Source organism: Eleginops maclovinus, chromosome 11 (genome assembly GCF_036324505.1).
Source record: "Eleginops maclovinus isolate JMC-PN-2008 ecotype Puerto Natales chromosome 11, JC_Emac_rtc_rv5, whole genome shotgun sequence".
NCBI classification, from domain to species: Eukaryota; Metazoa; Chordata; class Actinopteri; order Perciformes; family Eleginopidae; genus Eleginops; species Eleginops maclovinus.
This window is the reverse complement of record NC_086359.1, coordinates 6,637,420-6,658,429: the sequence shown is the minus strand read 5'-3', so window position 1 is coordinate 6,658,429 and position 21,010 is coordinate 6,637,420. Positions and strand designations below refer to the sequence as shown.

Here is a 21,010-nt window from a genome sequence, read left to right as displayed (position 1 = left end):
GTCTCATTTAAGTGTCAAGTATATCAGAATCAGAAGTTCTTTATTTATCCAAAACTGGGACATTTTTGTGTTGCAGCAGCGAAATACAAAGAGAAGCAAAACAATTACAAATAACTAGAACTAAAAAATAAAGTAAAAATGAGTAAAAATGAAATATACAAAAGTACAAAAAGGCAATAATAATATAGTGTAATGATAATTCAAATCTGCAAAGTTACTAAAAGTATTAAATAAATATAGTGGAGTGAAAGTACATGATTTACCTCTGAATTGTAATGGAGTAGAAGGCATAAAATGACACTATTATCCAATAAAATGAGGTGTATTCATAATATCTGGTATGGATTTGGAGTCACCGTGTCAAATGTTTTTTTTTTGTTGCTTTCTTTTCACAAATATGGGCAGGTTAGAACCATCCATTTTATTGTTATTTAGGTAATTTAATATTCAAAAATAATTGGAATACTATCATATTTAAACATCATATCATATAGCTAAATACATGTATAAAGACTGTCCTTTTGAACACTAAGACATGTGTTAATACATCCATCCAGCCATCATCATAAATACTGACCTCATTGTATCTGGGTGCAACATGAACACAGTTGTAATGTAATACAAACCAGAGCGCAGCAGGTGGCACTGTAATACCTTGACACCTGGAAGACTTTTTGTCATTACTAAACTGTAAACTCTCTGAAGTATTTTCAAAACAAAAGCCCTGGTCTGGTAAAAGACAGTTGATGGTAGATAAAGGAGATATAGTTGAGACAGGCTTTAATGCCCTCTCAGAGCTTATATTGATAAGACTAGAAAGATGATAATACAAAAACATTATATAAATTCCCTGTCATGAAAGTAAAGTTCCACTAAAATCGATCCGCACGCATTACTGGCTGTCCTACATTGATACATTCATTGCAGATATGCCAAAGATAGCTTAATATAAATTAGCATCATTTTGGTGAAGTTTTCAGTTTGGAAATATTTTTAAATGTTCCACTGTTATAAAGTTAAGTGCTACCAATAACACTTAACACATTGAAGGTCTCCTGTTGGTTAAACTACTACACAGAAAACAGAATGCTTTTGCATCATTTTGGTATTAATTTGTTCTTGTGGAAAAAAGTAAAAGGCTCTGTTGATCAGTGCGGTGGTGCTTTAACACATTGATGGTCTGTCGTTGGTTAAAATACACAACTAGGTTTAGAAAAACATACATTTGCTGAATTTTGGTAAACATTGTTTATGGAAATAATTTCTCTGGACGGCTGGCAAGTGCAGCAGCTCCATATTTCTCTCAGCGAAAGTTATAATTGATACGAATGTATTTGCATATCATATGAATGTGCACCGACTTAAATTAAATTTCATTTATTTGTTTTTAAAAAAGCAATCCTCTTTGAGATCAAGGGCCAGCCTTCTGTGTCTTACAGCATGCTCCCTAAAACAAAACCCCAATGTATAAAAATGACAAGTTGTGGTTTGACAGGGTTTAACGTGCAGGGACTGACCATTGGAAAAGGGTTGATGGCTGCTGGTTGGAAGGTGGATTATATTACATTTGCACTAAGTTAGCTGTTTCCCCCTTAAACCTTTTGGGACACCAATCTGCTTGACACTTTCATATCCATCTGATATGTGAATAGGAAGCCATGGCTGGTTAATTTAGCATAGCATAAAGACCAGACACAGGAGAAACAGCTAGCACTACACTTAGCCATGAAATGGTCTGGCACATAAAAACCACAATATGTTGTTTTGATACTTAGCTGTTTTACTGATTAAACAAAATGTTTGAAAAAATGTTAACTTGTGACATTTAGAGATGTTGGAATGCAGATTTGGTGAGCTTAACACAGGCCAGCTGTCCCCAAGTCTTAATGCTAAGCTACATTTTTCTTTACGTTAGCTGCAGATTTAGACATAACAGAAGAGAAAAACGTAATTTCATGTCGATCAAACTTTCTCCCAACTTTTTTCAATGTATCCTACCTAAGCAAACAAGCAGAGTACATATGATCTCATTGTCTCGCCTGGCAGATATAATGTGTCATTCACATGCAGAGCGCTTTACAAGAGCATGTAACATAGGACAGATGTTGGGGGCCCTGAGGCTGCGGCACCAGGCTTTTCACATTCCTCTCACTGACCATGGCTGTAAACTAACACAGGTTCAGAACAACAGCAAATCTTTTCTTTGGCTCCCACTGCGATGTTTCCAGGGGAGCGACAGGCCGGCCGGCCGGCTCCAGCTGGACTCTGAAAGGAATGTGCTTTTGCTCTTTTCACTTTCCTCTCTGCTTAACTGCCCAGTTAACAGAAGTAATTGGTCTGACCCTGTAGGAGGCTGTTTTCAGATGTATGAGTCAGTGGTCAGAGACAGAAGAGGAGGGGGAAATATGAGTACAAGATGCACCCTGCCGTCACCACACCCTATGCCTTCAGCTCCCATGCAAAGACACAAGCAGAGAGAAAGTGTTCCTACTATTAAACAAGCTGCCCATTTCCCTTTCCCCACATCTGTTTCTCATGTGGGTGGCAGGATATAACCTGTAAAATAACATCACTGAGGGGGGAGGTAATAACCCTGTTCCACAAATCTGGAATCAGCACATTTCGACTACTTGTCAGAAATACACCCAGACTTTTATCACCAACCCATTGACTAATTTGACCTGCTCTTTACAGGGGATGTTGTCATGTGAGTTTACGAGAAAAGTGGGAGTGACTGATGGAGGTGGCAAGAGGGAGGCAGTCAGGGAGAAGTTTGACAACTGAGAGGAAGGAGCAGATGTGGAAAACTATTGGTAGAAGGGAGGACATGAGAGGAAAAATAGCAGACTCTGTGGAAAAATAAAGCATATTAAAGAGAGGCTTTGCTGACGGAGTGGGAATACTCAGAGTCAGAAGACACTGACATGATGTGGACAACTACTGTCCTCCTTCTGCTTGTGCCTCATCTGCTTTCCTCGACAGTATGTATGCATATGAATATTTTCAGCTTGAGACAGTCAGCAGGAATTATTGTATCCTTTGCAGATTACTTTTACTTAAGAAATCCTGACGCAATAACGCAGATCCAAGGGTTTAGAGGTAGGCTTTATAACTACAGTAGATGAGGAGTCATGATTATTTCTTTAACCTTATTTGTTTTTTAAACATTACAATAGTCAGCAGAATAATGTGTTTATTACAAATAGGTTTAAAGTAAGTATTCAGATCACGTTTGAATATAAAAACACTTAATTGTGAATAAAAGTCCTGCACTAAAAGGAAAGAAATATTAACAAATATTCAGTAAAAGGGAAATGTGCCTCTCATAGTTGTACATATATCTTGGGATTTTCACAGCCTGTGTGTTGTATATGGTTTAGGTGGAGCTGATTGTTACTTCATTACACTTAAAACTAAAAACTGTTTTAACTTGAAAAATAATCATAGAGCTCCAAAACCATCCTGTATATTGAAAGATGAAAGAATAGTTGCTCCGTTAAAATGATGAGAATATTATAAATATTCTTGAAACAATTTGTTTTCCGTTGAAATTGACCATATGAGGTGTTTTTAATGATTTATTTTTTACATAAATTCAACATTGAGGACTTGATTTCAGACTAACATGACTTCACAGGTTCAGAAGCTCATCATTTGTGTTTTATTAAGTAAAAAAAACTGCAAATGTCAGATGTATTTTCCCTCTAAATATGCTGTGCTTAAGTCTCAAGTCATCAAATGAAAATCAGTCTAAGAAAACCCTCCTAAAGTAAACTCTGAGATCATTTAATTTGTATTTTGTAGGACTTAAAGACAGGATTTTGCTTGTACTGTGTGTGTGTGTGTGTGTGTGTGTGTGTGTGTGTGTGTGTGTGTGTGTGTGTGTGTGTGTGTGTGTGTGTGTGTGTGTGTTTGTGTGTGTGTGTGTGTGTGTGTGTGTGTGTGTGTGTGTGTGTGTGTGTGTGTGTGTGTGTGTGTGTGTGTGTGTGTGTGTGTGTGTGTGTGTGTGTAGCCAATCAGGATCTACTGTGAACTTAGTTGATTCCCAGATGAGATTTAATATTTTGCACCCATGGCAGAGAGGTCAGGATCAGATCAGGACTTTGTGTCAGACATGTCGTGCTACGAACAACCTGATGCATGATATAAGTGCAGCCGTACCCCTGCGGATTAAATCTCCCACTGTTCTGCCTCGATTGCCAGGAGACAGGAAACAGTGCCAACTTTAACGAATCTGAAATCGTTGACGAAGATTTCTCTGATGCTCCTGTGAAAGGCCAGAAAGTTCCGGGAGGGGTCAAAGGTCGGGACACGTGCTCCATCCCGTGTGACATCACTGTCAAGCTGCTACGAGATGAGAAACATTCAATCTGCGGTGATAAAAAAAAAAACGATTCCTTGTGCTATTGTTTCCTCTATCATCATCATCATCATCGTTGTTCAGAACGTGTGTTTGTGTGTGTGTGTGTGTGTGTGTGTGTGTGTTCATGTAGGCCAGCTACAGCAGACTCTGTTGGGGTTTGGTCGCAGCACCCGGAAGCTGATCAGAGACGTGATGGACGAGCAGCAGAGAGCTCTGGACATCCTCAGCAGTCAGGTAAAATGGAGTGTTCCTTTTTCGTCTCTTAGTCACATAGTTTCTAAGCGTCTCATTGGCTGGCTCATGTATAGCAGTGTCACATTTCCAGGTCACAGAGCTGATGACCAAAGTGCAGACGCTCAACTCTGAGGTTCAGAGAAGCAACACGGAGATGTACTCCATCAAACCAGTGCAATCCCACGGTAAATCCCAAAAACACAAGCCATGACACAATCTAATAATACACTGCACGGCCAAAAAAAAGGTCACACACTCTAATATTCGTTGGACTGCCTTTAGCTTTGATTACGGCACGCATTCTCTGTGGCATCGTTTCCACAAGCTTCTGCAACGTCACAACATTTATTTCTGTCCAGAGTTGCATTCATTTTTCGCCAAGATCTTGTATTGATGACGGGAGATTCGGACCACTGTGCAAAGTCTTCTCCAGCACATCCCAAAGATTCTCAATCGGGTTCAGGTCTGGACTCTGTGGTGGCCAATCCATGTGTGAACATGATGTCTCGTGCTCCCTGAACCACTCTTTCACAATTTGAGCCCGATGGATCCTGGCATTGTCATCTTGGAACATGCCCGTGCCATCAGGGAAGAAAACATCCATTGATGGATTAACCTGGTCATTCAGTATGTTCAGGTAGTCAGCTGACCTCATTCTTTGGGCACATAACGTTGCTGAACCTAGACCAGACCAACTGCAGCAACCCCAGATCATAGCACCGCCCCCCACAGGCTTGTGACCTTTTTTTTTGCTGGGCAGTGTACATATCCTATAATGCGGAATGGCATGGCCTTTAGTTTTGCAGAACATCCTCATGATGAGCACACTGAACTTCATGTGTAACATTGTGTCGTTAAAGGTCCACTACTATACTCTTTTTCAACAATATATTATAGGTCTCAAAACATGCATCGAAAGTGTTTGGCTCAAAATACTAAACAGATCATGCATTATCGCACCCCTCTGTTTCATCCCTGTTTAAAAAATGCTGATTCTGTAACTTTAAATGCTAATGAGCTGCCACTCCCACAGGCCCCTCTGCGAAGTGACTGGTTTCAAAAAATGGTGCTGTAGAAGGAGATGCAAGTGATAAGGGGTGCGGGAGTGACCTCGGTTGGTTATTGGCTCATGGTTGCACAACCCAAAAAAACTTGTGACATCAAAAAGTGTCCGAAATCTGATCAGCTAATTTTCAGACAGGTTTTTTTTATAGATGGATCAGGACTAAACGAGAGAGAATTCTTTTTTTCCTGAAGTTCCAGAATCTCTTTACACATATTTATGTATAAAAGACATGAAAAAGTGGATTTTGCATAATTGGTGACCCTTAAACTCTATGAAAAGTCAACAGCTCTATTTCCGTTTTTTACCTGTAGAAGTAGTTGAAAAATTCCTAACATAGAGAAACATTTAATCCCTAATATATCTGAATGATTTCAACACCAGATACGTGCTTTTCATTGAACAATACTGTCAAATGTGTTACAGAAATACAAAATACATCCACAGGTTCATTCTTATGTGAATGTCATTTCTTCTTCCTGATGAAGAGTGTGTTTGCTTTAATTAGGACGGGACTGCAGTGACATCAAGGACAATCTTATGTCAGTCGTGCCCAAGATCCCGAGTGGTATTTACATCGTCCACCCGGAGAACACAGACTCTTCATTTGAGGTAGACGGCGCTCATACTTCAGCCCTTCACAGTTCCTCGGCCACCAATTAAACAACAAAATGTGCTGCAGGTTTTCTGTGAGATGGACTACATGGGGGGCGGATGGACGGTGATGCAGCGGAGGACTGACGGATTATTGGACTTCAAAAGACCCTGGGCGGATTATGTGGATGGCTTTGGAAATCTTGCAGGTTGCATTAAGTTAATTTGGACAGTGTGATAAGTATATCTCCTATTTTAGTGGAGGTTGAGGTGTTAGAAACAATGTACACCAGGTGTGCCAGCCGATTGCTCATTAACAACAGGGATGCAGACAACATGATGTTAGATTAACGCATACACAAATCAAATTATAAACACTAAGCTACAGTTATACTTACTGTGCATTATACTTTAAAATATCACTGAAAAAGAATTCAGATTTCCAAAAGAAGACGTTCTACATTTTGTGGAAATTTACCTTTTTCGTTGGTTTGTTTCTTGCTCAGTAACAAGAAATACATTAAAAATAATGTAAGTTATCCAAATGTGTGAAATGTTTTACAATATTTGTGCAATCTAGGTGAACATTTTAAGATGTACTTTAAAAAAAACTTAACACATGGCTGCTAAATCATGCACTATCTTGTTTCATCATCTTTGAATGCCAACAAACCACAAATTATGCAGACTGGAGACTGTCAATCAATATTGCTCTTGTCGATACGCAATAACGGCACAATATAATTTGTCTGGTGTGTGTGTGTGTGTGTGTGTGTGTGTGTGTGTGTGTGTGTGTGTGTGTGTGTGTGTGTGTGTGTGTGTGTGTGTGTGTGTGTGTGTGTGTGTGTGTGTGTGTGTGTGTGTGTGTGTTTAGGGGAACACTGGTTGGGTCTGAAGAAGGTGTTTCACATAGTAAACCAGAAAGAAACCCGCTTCCAGCTTCACGTTGCCTTGGTGTCGCAGGATGACGTCACCTCTTATGCATCATATGATGATTTCAACCTGGACAGTGAAACCCAGTTCTTCTGTATTCATCTGGGCAGATATGCGGGCAGCGCAGGTAAGATTTTATAAATCAAGGCTTACAAAAAGCATGTGACAAATGTTCTGCTTTTCAAATGATTGCACTTCTAGCTTTAGCTCAACCTCTGCATACCTGTGTGTTATTTTTTACAGGTGATGCGTTGCGCGGCTACGACCAGGATCAGAACCAGGACACGGCTCCTTTCAGTGCCTCAGATGTGGACAACGACGGCTGTAATCCTTCCTGCTCCTTCGACAACCGCACAGTGGAGAGCTGCAGCGCTCAGCACAACCAGACAGGATGGTGGTTCAACCAGTGTGGCCTGGCCAACCTCAACGGCTCCCCTGAGGACGCTGAGCAGAGCCAGAGGACGCACATCCTGTGGGACACCTGGAGACAGAACGGAGTCCCTCACACCATCAAATCTGTCACGATGAAGATCAGGAGGATTGCAACCAATAATTAACAGAGAAGAGGAAAAGCACAGGAGAAAGTACATTATTGTATAAGTTGCTCTGCATCTTTGTACAGATTGATGTTTATTAAATCTGACTGAAACGAGGAAAGGATGTCGGACTGTTTTGAAAATATCCCCTTAAGTTAGATTTGCTTTAACCCTTTAGGTCAAATCAGTGTCGCAAAGTACATTTGTGCCATACTAAGTACTATTTTGACACAATTGTTCTATATGCTATACAAAAATACAAACCAGTATTTGAAATTGGGAAAAGAGTCTACCATTGAGTTATTTTACTTTTGATAATTCAAGTATAGACAGTAATAACTTTGGGAGAAATACTGGATACTTGAAATGATATTGCAATATATTACAACAAGACGAACAAACTCCTCAAGTGTAGACACACCCCATGTTCTTGTTATACAAATCGTAGAGGATAGGTATGAAAAGGAGCAGCTGTAAATGCATCTCAAGCTGATTGAATCTGTGAGTCGTTATAATGACGATAATGAGACTGCCGCTGGTGAACTACCGACCTGTACCAAAAGGTGGTGCTGTAAATGTTTCTAAAAGAGGCCCTGTTATGTTTTTTTGTGAATGTAAATGGTCTACAAAGGCTAAGGGCGGGACATCTTTAACCGTGTGACCAATCACAACAGGGCCGGTATGTCAACCAATCCGATCCGCCTGGGCTCTGGTTTCAGGCAGAGGGTGAAAAGAGGTGCTGCAGCCCAGACAGTATGAGAAAAATAAAGGCCTTTTTGAACATTAAAGCACAGAGACATGTCACAGTAGAGGCACAACATACAAATATGAACCTCAAAAAGAGCATAATGTCCCTTTAATGTAGTGTGTTGAGAAGCATTTCAACACAATAGCCTATTGATGACCTCTGACATGAGGTTTTAGCGAACTCTTCTATGTTTGCTGTTTCTTTGTCTATGGATCTTGAAGTTATATCGTAGTGAATAAACAAAAACGTGCCAATAGTGCTAAGAAAATATTCAGATCCTTTCCTTATGTCAGGGTAGAGGTACAACAGCGTTGTCCCGGAATCAGATTATTACTGTCTGTATAATGTAGTTAGACCATATTCATGATGAATTACAGGTTCCTGTGCGGGAACAGAAACCGAATCATTGCTAGATTTAATTTTAACAGAACCTATTTAGTTTAAATCCAACTTTGTAACTTGTATTATAAATGATACACATCCTTTTACCTTTTGCATTACTTGTGCATAGTTTTTACACAGGACAACACCGTTCCTACTGTTTAGATCCTGCTTATATTCTCTAATTATTTTTCAATTACCCTTTTGTGAAGCTTCATCATCTGGAAGTCTTGCATTTGGTTTTTTCTAAATGAAAATATTATGCAACATGACTTTGAATTCGGTGTTTCTTTGCCTTGTGTGTGTGTGTGTGTGTGTGTGTGTGTGTGTGTGTGTGTGTGTGTGTGTGTGTGTGTGTGTGTGTGTGTGTGTGTGTGTGTGTGTGTGTGTGTGTGTGTGTGTGTGTGTTTATGTGTGTTTTTATTAACCATGCCAATACACACATACCGGACCACACAAAGAGCCAGAGCTTCTAATGTGTTATCAGCAGAATCAGTGGCCCTAAAACACGCAGACATAACATGACCATCCAGCTGCCTGCCCACTCACCTCCGCCCCCCAAATAACAGTGTGTATGTTTGAGCTGACAGTGTTTATATCCACGTCTGGGGTCTGTTCTGTTCTGAGGAGGAAGTCTTAACCAAAACTTAAACTGTGACATTCGTCAGAGTTTACCCCCTTTCACCCTACCATTCTCCCCGTGAAAAGTTACGCTTGTTTACATCACGAAAAGTCCAAAGTGACTTTTCTTCAGCAATCAGGGCCTTAAAAGGAAATTGTCACTGATACAAACATAAATCAGGGGCTCTGCTTTATCAGATCTTAGGATGTTGGCATGTCGGCGTGATGTAATGGGGTGTATTATGTGGAAACAGCTTTGAAACAGAGGGAGAGGAAACTAAATCAGGGATTTAATTTACACATTTATCTAAATACTGGCTCTTATGACTCATCTTAGAGTGTGGGGCCTGCGGGTAAATAGATACTGAATTGCTTGCTTGAAAGTCCAAGCATGTATAACCTCAAACACATTCGGGGTATAACGTATACGTGTTTCTGTGTTTGCGTGTGTATTTTGAGTGTGTGCGTGCATGGTGGAAAGTTGTTTTCCCACACTGGTCGAGCACACAGGAAGCAAAGTCTACTGGGAATAAAAACCCCCCGAGGAACCTCATCTGCGGTTTATCAGAAATCAGTTACTCTTGCATGCATGTGCGCACACACCGAGACACACACACACACACACACACACACACACACACACACACACACACACACACACACACACACACACACACACACACACACACACACACACACACACACACACACACACACACAGACAAACGTGAACATGTTCTCTAAACACTGTGGTTTAAAATAGCATTTTACAGCACTAGCATACAAAACTGTTGGCGAAACACACAACATTTTCTAGAGTAATCTTATTCTGGTCAACCCTGCAAAGAAGCGTACATTCCCAACACTAATGTAGGGAGTCATTTAAACAATTAAAGCAAAATCAGCAAGCAGATTCAGCTGAAACAAAAAGGCTACTGGTGAAAATAGCCTTGTATCAGCCGTAGCATCAGCTGTCCTCCACATCTGTATAGATGAAAAAGTCGTGTAAATAAAAGTATAGTGGGACCCAGAACGATGCATTCTTTCTCAAGGACACGGAGAAACAGAGGGGGCAGGGCGACGGGGAAACAGGAGAGTAAGAATGTGCCACAGACACTTGACGACTCCTCCATATGAACTAGGACCCTCCACTGGTTGATCACTTCCAGGATGAACCACAGACCGCCCCACAGCAGCCGACCTGCGGTCTACAGCGACAGCCCCCGGGCTCGGAGCCGGGATAACCTGCTGATGTGCGATGACTTTGGAGAGGAAAACTGTTGCTCTGGACGATGCCTCGGGTGAGTCTCTCAGTACCATCCTATACTCAGACAGATGTGCATGCAGGTGTGTTCATCTAATGCTGGTTTGTTTACATGACAGAATCATGTATAGTATTGTGGATTTTTACAGCATCCCCTTTAAACCAGCTTGTTTGATTGCCATACAAGTTAGAGATATAAAGACCCTTTTGGCTGTTTATCTGTTCAATTTATGGTGAACACTGTATCATCAGCACAAGTAGGCCTACTATGGCTCTGCATTTTCAAGTTGCACAAATGGAAAGAAGAAAAGTAACACTAAATAGAGGACTTCATATATAAAGAGGATTTGAAGTTATCCAGCTAAAGCCTAAATAGTGTCCACATGTCTGTAGCTTATTATTGAATATTCTTTTTATAATCAATGGGAAACTTTGATGAAGTAGATGGAAGTCAAAATGATAACACGTTGTAAGTTTTTTGCCTGTTACGCAGCAGTATTTAAAGTCTTCAAATTCTTCCTGCTTTATCCTATAAATCTTGTTTACAGCCTGGCTCTCTGTTTGAGACAGCAGCCTTGTCAGATTGATTGACTCTGTTTAGCCTGCACACTGTAAATGACACTTATTCATATGAAAAAAATTGTAATTGAGCTGATGCTTTACTTCACGTTACTTAAATGTTCTACATTTTTGAAGCCTTGACTTGTTTTTCTAGATTCAATCCACTACTGTGAACTTTGAAAGACATTTATTTTTAAAGTTGGCCTGTACATCTTATCTCTGTGGGTACCTATTATTAGATTTCAATCCAAACAAAGGTCATTCCAGGGAGATCAAGATAACACTTTATACACAGTAGTGTTTCATTTAAACACTTGTTTAATAAAAGCACTATAACAAGTTTTACTTTGATTTGAGGATGTATTTCTGTCAGAAGTCAGACCTTTGTATGCCTTTCCAGAAGGTTTTCTTTTCAGGTATTAAAGATCCCATATTATACCTGTTTTTTAAAAGATGTGTAAGCTGCATTTGCACTGTATCACCACCACATGAGTAGAATTCATGATTAAACTCTGTAAACAGCATTTAAGTAACTATTGTAGTTGTAAAATGTGAACCTGCAAACATGTGACTGATGAGTGTTTCTCCAAAGGGTTTATGTGCTTGTATAAGTGACGATGTAGATATTATATACTGTGTGTTTATGTCCCCTGACTCTCTGGCAGCCACAGCAGCTCTGAGAGACAACTCGTGGCTCCTCTCAGTGCAGTTAAACGACGCCAGGCCCTTCGTGGTCCAAACTACATGTTCTCTGCTCCTTCAATCAGTCCGTCAGAGGTTGAGCAGCGTTTCCTAGAGGCGGCTGAATACGGTAACATACCAGAGGTGCGGCGCATGCTGCTCCATGTGCCCCACTTGAACGTCAACGCTGTGGACTACATGGGCCAGAATGCATTGCAGCTGGCTGTGTCCAACGAACATCTGGAGGTGACGGAGCTGCTGCTGGGGAGGGAGGATCTGGCTAGAGTGGGTGACGCCCTCCTGTTAGCCATCAGTAAGATGTGTACATTATTTGCATGTATGTATACAAAGGACAAACGATACTTTAGAGGCCATATTAGGCTTTTTAGGGTTTCCCCTTTCCTGTAGTGTGTTATATAGGTGTTTATGTAAATGGTCTGCAAAGGCTAAAATCCCAAATTTCCTCCAGAGGGAGCTTCTTACCCACACACTCCCCACTGCATGAAACGCCACCATTGGACTCCTTTGTTTACTTACACTAGATAGTGACATCTCTAAGCAACATAGAGCTGGCCAGCTAACCAATCAGAGCACACTGGGCTCTGGTTTCAAACAGAGGGTGTAAAGAGGTGCAGCAGCACAGGCAGTATGAGAAAAACAAAGATCTAATAAAGACATCATCCATGTCAGAAAGCTGACACTGCAGTTCTCTCCTGGGGTCAAAAGATGTATTTTCTTTAAAGATGTCAGAGCAGATTACATACCTGACTGTGCCTCGTGCTTTAAAGTTGTATTCAATTAAACCTATAATCGGTCTTTCACCGAATATCTTAAACCTTACGTATCAAACCAGAGCATCATAGGAGTCAGGTAATCTAAATAAAATGCACATACCTGCAACCGCGTTATAGCTAAATTAATACGACACCATCTGGGTTTACGGTTGCCGTGTGTGTGTGTGTGTGTGTGTGTGTGTGTGTGTGTGTGTGTGTGTGTGTGTGTGTGTGTGTGTGTGTGTGTGTGTGTGTGTGTGTGTTGCAGGTAAAGGTTATGTTCGTATCACAGAGGCCTTGTTGTGTCACCCTGCGTTTCGAGATGCCCATCGTCTGACAGCGAGCCCCGCTCAAGCCGACATGTTGGACGACTTCTACGCTTACGATGAGGACGGGACGAGGTAGTGCAGTTGAAAGGAATCACTAAAACCATGTTGTGCCCTCTGACAGCAGGGACACAGCAGCGGGCTTACAGCGTATCATCAAACACTGACAGCCTATTGATTGGGTTGTCAGCAAATACTCCCAAAGCCCAGTTATCTGTAGTGGAATTGGGACTGGGAAAGTTGGATTGGTGCATTCCTACTCTGGAGAGAGCCAGCCCTTTTCCCACCATTTCCATTAATTGTGTTAGCACTGGTGGTAGCTTCATACGTAATGAGAGTGATATCAACAAAGAAATGTAGTGTATTTCCCTATATGTCAAACTGTTCCCTTGACAAACTCTTGCAATAATATTACATTTTTAATAAATCCAACAGAGACAACATGCAAGAAGGTCACAGAGGGAGCTGTGGTACATCTGTGTGAATGTGATTAGACACTACTAGTCAGCTGGAAGCAAATTAGCTGGTGAACAAAGCAATTTGAACTATATGAAGCAACAAGATCTATGTTCATGTGTCCTCTCTACAGGTTCTCTCATGACGTTACTCCAGTGATCCTTGCAGCGCACTGCCAAGAGTACGAGATTGTTCACACCCTGCTGAGTAAAGGGGCTCGCATCGATCATCCTCACGATTACTTCTGCGGCTGCGACTCCTGTAACTACCAGCAGCAGTTTGACTCCTTCAGTCACTCACGATCACGGATCAATGCCTACAGAGGCCTCGCCAGTCCTGCCTATCTTTCCCTGTCCAACGAGGACCCGGTGCTGGCAGCCCTGGAGCTCAGCAACGAACTGGCCATGCTGGCTAATATTGAGAAAGAATTCAAGGTACTAACTAAAAATCCCCTCACCAGACTCCGTTATGAACACCAAGACCATGCTTCTGTTCAGATGCCAGTAAACACAAGAACATTTTATGAGCCTTTAGAGAGGAAGCAGACACAGAAGGGGGGGTTGAGATCTTGAAGTCAGTTGGTTTTTTTAACACACATATTTCACAACTACACTTATTACTGGCAGTACAGTAGGGCCGTATACTTCATGTACCTTACAATAAATAAATGTCCCAATCCAAAAAAACATTTCTATCACACATCCATCATGTAGCCCATTTTTCTTGGTATAAAAGTTTACCTTATGTCTCACTATAGAAATGTAAGTAGGTTTTGAAGTCTGCAAAATTGTTCTCTTATGTAATGATGGGGTAGATAAAAAACTATATTTTTTACAAAGTCTATAAGTCTCTTTTGGGCGCCAAATTACTTATTGAGCCAATAGACTGCTGATGAAAAAACATGTTGCTAACTAAGTTTCTGTGGTACGATTAAATCCCAAGCTGAGGAAAATTGCACCATCTTCCCCTAAAATCTAGAAGCATATTTTCCCGCCAGCATCAGACCATATCTCCTGCAATACCTCTTGTATATTTCACTCACCGATGAACATTTGTTTTACCATGGTGTTTTGTAGAACGACTACTGTTGTCTGTCAACCCAGTGTAAGGACTATGTGGTCGGCCTCCTGGACCTGTGCCGCAGCACTGAGGAGGTAGAGGCCATACTGAGCGGAGAAACCGACTCTGAAGACAACTACGATCTACCAGGTCGCCCATCCCTCACACGGCTCAAATTAGCCATCAAATACGAACTCAAAAAGGTGAGAGTGCTCGCAACCCGGCAATGACAAAAAAGTCAAGAAACAGCTCATGTTTTTGGATCAAAATATAACTAAAAGGGCAAAATCCCTTATCTTGTAATGTTAAGTCAGTTATCCTTTGTGAATCATCTCTATGGTTCTGGTACACCTTTCCACTTAGTTTCATAAGTTTCATTCACTTAGGCTAATACTTTTTCCATAATCACGCTCACAACCAAACTGTTAGCATAACCACCTTGGCGAAGGTAATTACAACACAAAGCACCATTTAAAAAAAGACAGTTAATAGTTTCATCTCTACCAGTTCATCACAACGGTTCTGTCTCACAGTGAATCTATTGGCTACTCCTCTTATAATGTACAGGTCAAATTAGAGTCGACGCAGCAGATCTTTACCCTATGTTCACACTTGGAAGCAATACACATTTTGTCCATAAACCCTGTGCATCCTTGTCTCCTCTGTAATGTCTATCCCTTCAGTTTGTGGCTCATCCTAACTGCCAGCAGCAGCTGCTGAGTATCTGGTATGAGAATCTGCCCGGCCTGAGACAACAAACCACTGCCACCAAACTGCTGGTGGTGCTGGCCGTGGCTATAGGACTGCCTGGACTGGCTGTGGCTTACCTGATCGCTCCGTGCAGCAGAGTACGTAACATGTATGCAGAATGTAACTCAGATGACCTCCCAAATACTTGACATTTAATCCCCTGCTGGACATTTATCTCATCCTTCTATTCTTTTTATTTCTCAGGTGGGGAAAGTGATGCGTAGCCCCTTCATGAAATTTGTCGCCCATGCCTCATCTTTTACAATCTTTCTGGGTCTTCTGATCATGAATGCTGCCGACCGTTTTGCAGGCGCCACCCTGTTGGCAAATATGACCCACCATGATCTCCCAGGAGAACCCAATGCTCACTCTCATCCGCTTCTGCTCTACCGCATGACCACCACACCCTTCACATGGATGGAGATCCTCATCATTTCATGGGTCATAGGTGAGCATGAGGCAGTCCTCCTTCAGCCAGGTCTCCAAAAGATTTGGAAGGAAATGGCGGTCACAATAATGTTTAGAGGAAAAAGTAATTGCTTCCAGTAGGCGTTGTTTTTGATAATCACAAATCAAGTGGGCAAATCCACGCAATTTGGAAGTTGGGATGGATAGATTGGTAAAATGAACTTTCAAACGGCTGATATTCTTGTTCTGTGTGAAATGAATGGAAACATTGACTGTTTTTTAAACTAACGTACTAAACTTAAAGAGGCCCTATTATGTTTTGTGGTTTCTCCTTTCCTGTAGTGTGTTATATAGGTTTTTCTGCATGTAAATGGTCTGCAAAGGCTAAATCCCAAAGATCCCTCCAGAGGGAGTTTCTAGCCCACAAATCAAACCATGAAGCTTATTAAGTAGATTTGATGCTTGAACCTAAACAGCTTAGTTTGAAATCACAACCTACCACATGTTCCAAACTGTGATCGTAATCCTTGAGAAAAAAACGGAGGGCTTAAGTTTAGCTGTATGGGAATTTTTATGCAACACGGTTGTATCATATCATGTACCTTGTGCCACTGCAGGTATGATCTGGGCTGAGGTGAAGGAGATCTGGAGTCAAGGCCCTGGGGAGTATTTTGTTGAACCGTGGAACTTCCTGGACTTTGGGATGCTGGCGATCTTCCTCGCCTCCTTCAGCTGCCGCTTATCCACCCTGAGACACGCTGACTTAGCTCAGACCTATGTACACAAATACTACACAACACTGATTAATGTCACACTGCCCCTCGAGATTAACTACTTTACACTGGGTGAGCATGAGCAGACTGCCATCATTGATTCAATGTAGAAACAGATACAGTGAGTTAGCATGAGGCAGAACATATCGGAGCAAAATCGCTGCGTTTTGGCTTTAGACTTTGAGCACCAATATACGTCTGATTCCCTCTGTTATTGTTGTATGACATAAGAGAATAATTTTAGACTAATCATTACACAAATAGCTTTCTTGAAGGCCATTTTGAGTTGAATGGTTCCGAACAAATTTGGCTTGTGACTTCTTAAAATACACATAGTTTACTTACAACACAAATATGTATTTGATAACTTTTGAAGGCCAGAAGAGGTAATGATATCCAAAGTGATTAGAAGAATAGCCAGGATTTGTGAAATGTACCCAAACAAGCTTTTTTTTATCCCATGATCATTACACTTCTTGATCAAGTGGCGTCCTTACATAAATGCTCTGTCAAAAGGGATACTGTTGTGTCCTGAATAACTTGATTTACAAATAGTAATGTACAAGATTCAGTCAGAGTAGAATATTAATGTTTATTGTTTTTTGCAGCACGTATATACTGGGTGCCTTCAGATCCCCAGCTGGTCTCGGAGGGTCTGTACGCGGTGGCCGTGGTGCTGAGTTTCTCTCGGATCGCTTACATCCTACCAGCGAATGAGAGCTTCGGTCCATTGCAGATTTCTCTAGGGAGAACCGTCAAGGACATCTTCAAGTTCATGGTCATCTTCATCCTGGTCTTTCTGGCGTTCATGATTGGCATGTTCAACCTTTACTCCTATTACCTTGGGGCAAAGCAGAATGATGCCTTCACCACGTGAGAGACACCAGCATCTGTTCGCACACACTTTTAGGGCTTTCTGCCTTCCAGGAGCTATTTATGTTACATTCAACCATCCACTGTCTTAGCCCTGAAAGAGATTCAGAAGCTAATCTATAAATGTAAATATAAATGGTTATTTTCTTGAATTCAATGAAAAAATGGATATCAAAAAAGTATAATTCATAGTAAGTTTTATTTTTGTACATAAAGTAGGAAAATGACCTTTCTTCCGTTCTCACAGAGCGTCTCCAACATCTCCGTTGTGATGATTAATGGTTTGTTTGAATTTAAAATAACTTTTTTCTCTTGCCTCTTTCCACTTCCTTCTCTGTTCGTACCTCTAGCCTGGAGGAGAGTTTCAAGACGTTGTTCTGGGCTATTTTTGGATTGTCTGAGGTCAGATCTGTCGTGGTCGATAACGGGCACAAATTCATCGAGAACGTTGGTTACGTGCTGTACGGGATTTACAATGTTACCATGGTGATAGTGCTGCTCAACATGCTCATTGCCATGATTAACAGCTCCTTCCAGGAGATCGAGGTTCGTCAGCAAACTAGAAAAATCCTCATGTGCTTCAGTTACAAGCTCACAAACAAAGGCAGCATCCTGAGACAGCATTACCTGCTCCCACATGTAGCACATTCTACTAATATATTTGTGAGGTTTTTAGCAGGAAAGGAAACATTTGGTTTAGACCATGAGTAAATATTTAGTTAGATACCAATACTCTATTTTAGGTGAACCACAATATTTAGATGAGGTAGATACTCACTCGCAAGTAAAGAGTAACCTCATTCTATGTACTTACGGTAGAAACATTTTTTAGCTATAAAAAAAAAACCTCACACTTACAACTGACTTAGCTTTGCATTTTGGTTAGCTTGTGCTGCAAATGTGGGGTCAGCCCAATGGTCCCACAGCCCTATGTTCCCTCATTTCTAAGATTTTTCTCTAAGATTTTCTCAAAAGGAAAGTCAAGTCATTTTAATTTTTATAGCGCATTTAACATGTACTGGGTACAACCCAAAGCGCATAAATACAAATAAAATAAACTGAAAAAAACAAACATACAAAAACGAAAAGACACAGACAAACACACAAACAACAAACAAATAAACACAAGTCCACCTGAGCCTTGCAGTCCTGAGTCCTGAGTCCTCAGTCGCAGTAAGCAGAAAGTGTCCCATAAAGTTAATTGTGTGCTGTGTCTAAATTGCACTAACTCAATTTCGGTATTATGTTTCGTCACTCCACAGCAACCCCATGTTGGATTAGCGGGGTTGAGCTCGAGAGAGTTTGGAAGGGGTGAGCCCTATGTTCCCAGGGCCCTATTCTCCCCAGATTTACATGGTGCTCAATGGGAACATGAAAGAAAAAAAATAATCTGTAGTCAATTGCTTCTGGATAAAAGGTTGGGTGTAATTGGCTACCAAATTGGGAGAAAGGGGGATACAATCTGATACAAATTTCTGAAAAAGGAAATGTGGGAATATAGGGCCTAATTTTTAAATCTTAGAAACGAGGGAACTTATGGCTGAGGGAACATAGGGGTGTGGGAACATAGGGCTGTGGGAACATAGGCACGCTCCCGCAAATGTATTGTATTTGTTTGTTTTGCAGCGCAAATGTGTACAATTTATATTTACTTTGGTAAAAATACGCAAAGGGGTATTCATTTTTTTGATAAAATCAATAGTTACTTTTTGTCTGTATGCGAAAATATTACCGTTCAGCCTGGCAGATGATAAGATCAGCTTAGTACAAAGGCTTGAAACCACTAGCCTGTTGCAGTGACTTCCTGAAGTCTTGAAAGGCAACCAGCAGAGACCAGACCAAGAAATAGCCGGGCACATAATCCCCCTTGAAAAACAATGTCTTTTAATGTCTTTATTTGAATGGAATAAACAACAAGTTTATTTAGTGTTAACCAGAGTCGTATAATATATGGCTCTGGTGTTAACTACTGAGCTTTAGAGGTGCTCCTTTTTTCCTTTCCAGTTTCTGTGCTAAAATAAGCTAATCGCCTCATGGCTATAGCTTCACATTGATGGTACAAACTCACAGAGAATCAATCTTCTTATCAACTCTCGCCAACAAAGTGCCTTAGCGTATCAACATTAAGTAGCTACATGTGTGTATTTCTCTTTCCAACCTGTGTGTTTCATCTTTGTTGTTTTGTCTCTGCTTTAGGATGATGCTGATGTTGAGTGGAAGTTTGCTCGGGCCAAACTCTGGTTCTCCTACTTTGAGGAGGGAAGGACTCTCCCTGTACCTTTCAACCTGGTCCCCAGTCCAAAGTCCATGCTGGGACTGGCTACAGCCACCAAGTCCCTGCTGCTGCTGCTCCTACAGTATATTGCAGGACACAGTGAGGAGAAAAATGAGACACAGTTAAATCAGGTACCACACAATATGGACTTGAATATATGTACATAGCCTTTATATAGTAGAAAGCACCAAATATGACATTTTGGGGAGTGTTAAAGGCAGAGCCTGAGCACCTCCAAGTGGTTTTACTGCTGCACCACAGGCTCCACTTCAGACCAAGAAAAGAAAAGACTGAGAAATAACAACCAAATTAAATATAGCTTCATTTTACAGCTCGGAGAAATGAAAAATTCAGGATTTGATGGTTCATCTACCTCATCCAGATATCAGGTATGTAAAAAACATTTACTCTTTAGTTATACCATTTATATATCTTTTTGAATTGAAATGTTCAGACAAAATGATTCATTGTTACACTAAAAACCTAACCAGCAATAAACAAAGATTTCCATTTACAAAAGAATGTTTAGAGTTCTACATCAATACATTATTTATCCGATAGACTTAATATTTCTGGAGCTTTACATGTTTCACTATATAATAATTTGACATGGTTCTAATTTACATCTCCCGTTTGCCTAGTATTGTAATATTAATTCTACCTCTTAAAATAATTTTAGTTTTACCTCAATTTGCAGAAGATCATGAAGCGTCTGATAAAGCGTTACATCATCAAAGCCCAAGCAGACAAAGAGAGTGACGAGATCACTGAAGGTAAAATAAACACCATGATTCTTAAACTATACATCTCCTCTCCTCGAAATTGTATACTTTTCATTTTGAAGTGAAATGTCTCGTTTATATTTTTGCGTCTGTTTTTCTTTTTCAGGCGAGCTTAAAGAGATCAAGCAGGACATCTCCAGTCTGCGGTACGAGCTGCTGGAGGAGAAATCACAAAACACAGAGACAATGGAAGGACTGCTGAGGAGGCTCGCAGAGATCAGCACACCTTCAGCAACACTGCCAGTCTACTAGACTTGTACATACAACTGGTGCCTGTTCTCCATCATTGGCTGTAGATACAGTGTGATAGTGACAAAACATTTATATAAAATAAACATGTATTTATGTGAATGTTAAATTAAAATGTAGCTTGCAGAATACATGATTATGTGTTGTTTGTATGTTTATAATGCACACAAAGGTCTGCTGTAGAGAGCACATCTTTTTAAGAGGAAGATTATTTGGACAAACAACGTTCACGCACGTTCATGCCTGTAAAAACATTGAGTGATATAGGTACATATGATATGCAAATTATTTTAATTTAACCGGCAAT

General features: G+C 40.7%; 2 protein-coding genes across 2 annotated transcripts; both read left to right on the top strand.

Annotated features, from left to right (window-relative positions):
- The first annotated feature begins 2,599 nt into the window (after positions 1–2,599).
- Positions 2,600–7,844, top strand: angptl5 (angiopoietin-like 5). Its single transcript, XM_063894439.1, has 8 exons — positions 2,600–2,981; positions 4,204–4,375; positions 4,494–4,597; positions 4,689–4,782; positions 6,169–6,272; positions 6,343–6,463; positions 7,129–7,314; positions 7,431–7,844. The coding sequence occupies exons 1-8, from the start codon at positions 2,925–2,927 to the stop codon at positions 7,742–7,744; spliced, it is 1,152 nt and encodes a 383-aa protein (XP_063750509.1). The 5' UTR covers positions 2,600–2,924; the 3' UTR covers positions 7,745–7,844.
- A 2,515-nt stretch (positions 7,845–10,359) lies between these two features.
- Positions 10,360–20,834, top strand: trpc6a (transient receptor potential cation channel, subfamily C, member 6a). The gene is made up of 14 exons (XM_063895211.1): positions 10,360–10,774; positions 11,964–12,292; positions 13,021–13,153; positions 13,668–13,968; positions 14,611–14,796; positions 15,277–15,441; positions 15,548–15,791; positions 16,369–16,596; positions 17,133–17,397; positions 17,748–17,943; positions 19,594–19,803; positions 20,005–20,061; positions 20,352–20,445; positions 20,561–20,834. Exons 1-14 carry the CDS (start codon positions 10,644–10,646, stop codon positions 20,704–20,706), a joined length of 2,685 nt encoding a protein of 894 aa, XP_063751281.1. The 5' UTR covers positions 10,360–10,643; the 3' UTR covers positions 20,707–20,834.
- The last annotated feature ends 176 nt before the right edge of the window (positions 20,835–21,010 follow it).

What these genes read in the sequence shown, in the direction of transcription:
- angptl5 (XM_063894439.1), top strand. Translation starts at nt 2,925, where the DNA reads ATGATGTGGACAACTACTGTCCTCCTTCTGCTTGTGCCTCATCTGCTT. An exon ending in CAAACCAGTGCAATCCCACG is followed by an intron (nt 4,783 to 6,168) that starts GTAAATCCCAAA and finishes TGCTTTAATTAG; the next exon opens with GACGGGACTGCAGTGACATC. An exon ending in TGGCTTTGGAAATCTTGCAG is followed by an intron (nt 6,464 to 7,128) that starts GTTGCATTAAGT and finishes GTGTGTGTTTAG; the next exon opens with GGGAACACTGGTTGGGTCTG.
- trpc6a (XM_063895211.1), top strand. Translation starts at nt 10,644, where the DNA reads ATGAACCACAGACCGCCCCACAGCAGCCGACCTGCGGTCTACAGCGAC. An exon ending in CGCCCTCCTGTTAGCCATCA is followed by an intron (nt 12,293 to 13,020) that starts GTAAGATGTGTA and finishes TGTGTGTTGCAG; the next exon opens with GTAAAGGTTATGTTCGTATC. An exon ending in GAGTGACGAGATCACTGAAG is followed by an intron (nt 20,446 to 20,560) that starts GTAAAATAAACA and finishes TTTCTTTTTCAG; the next exon opens with GCGAGCTTAAAGAGATCAAG.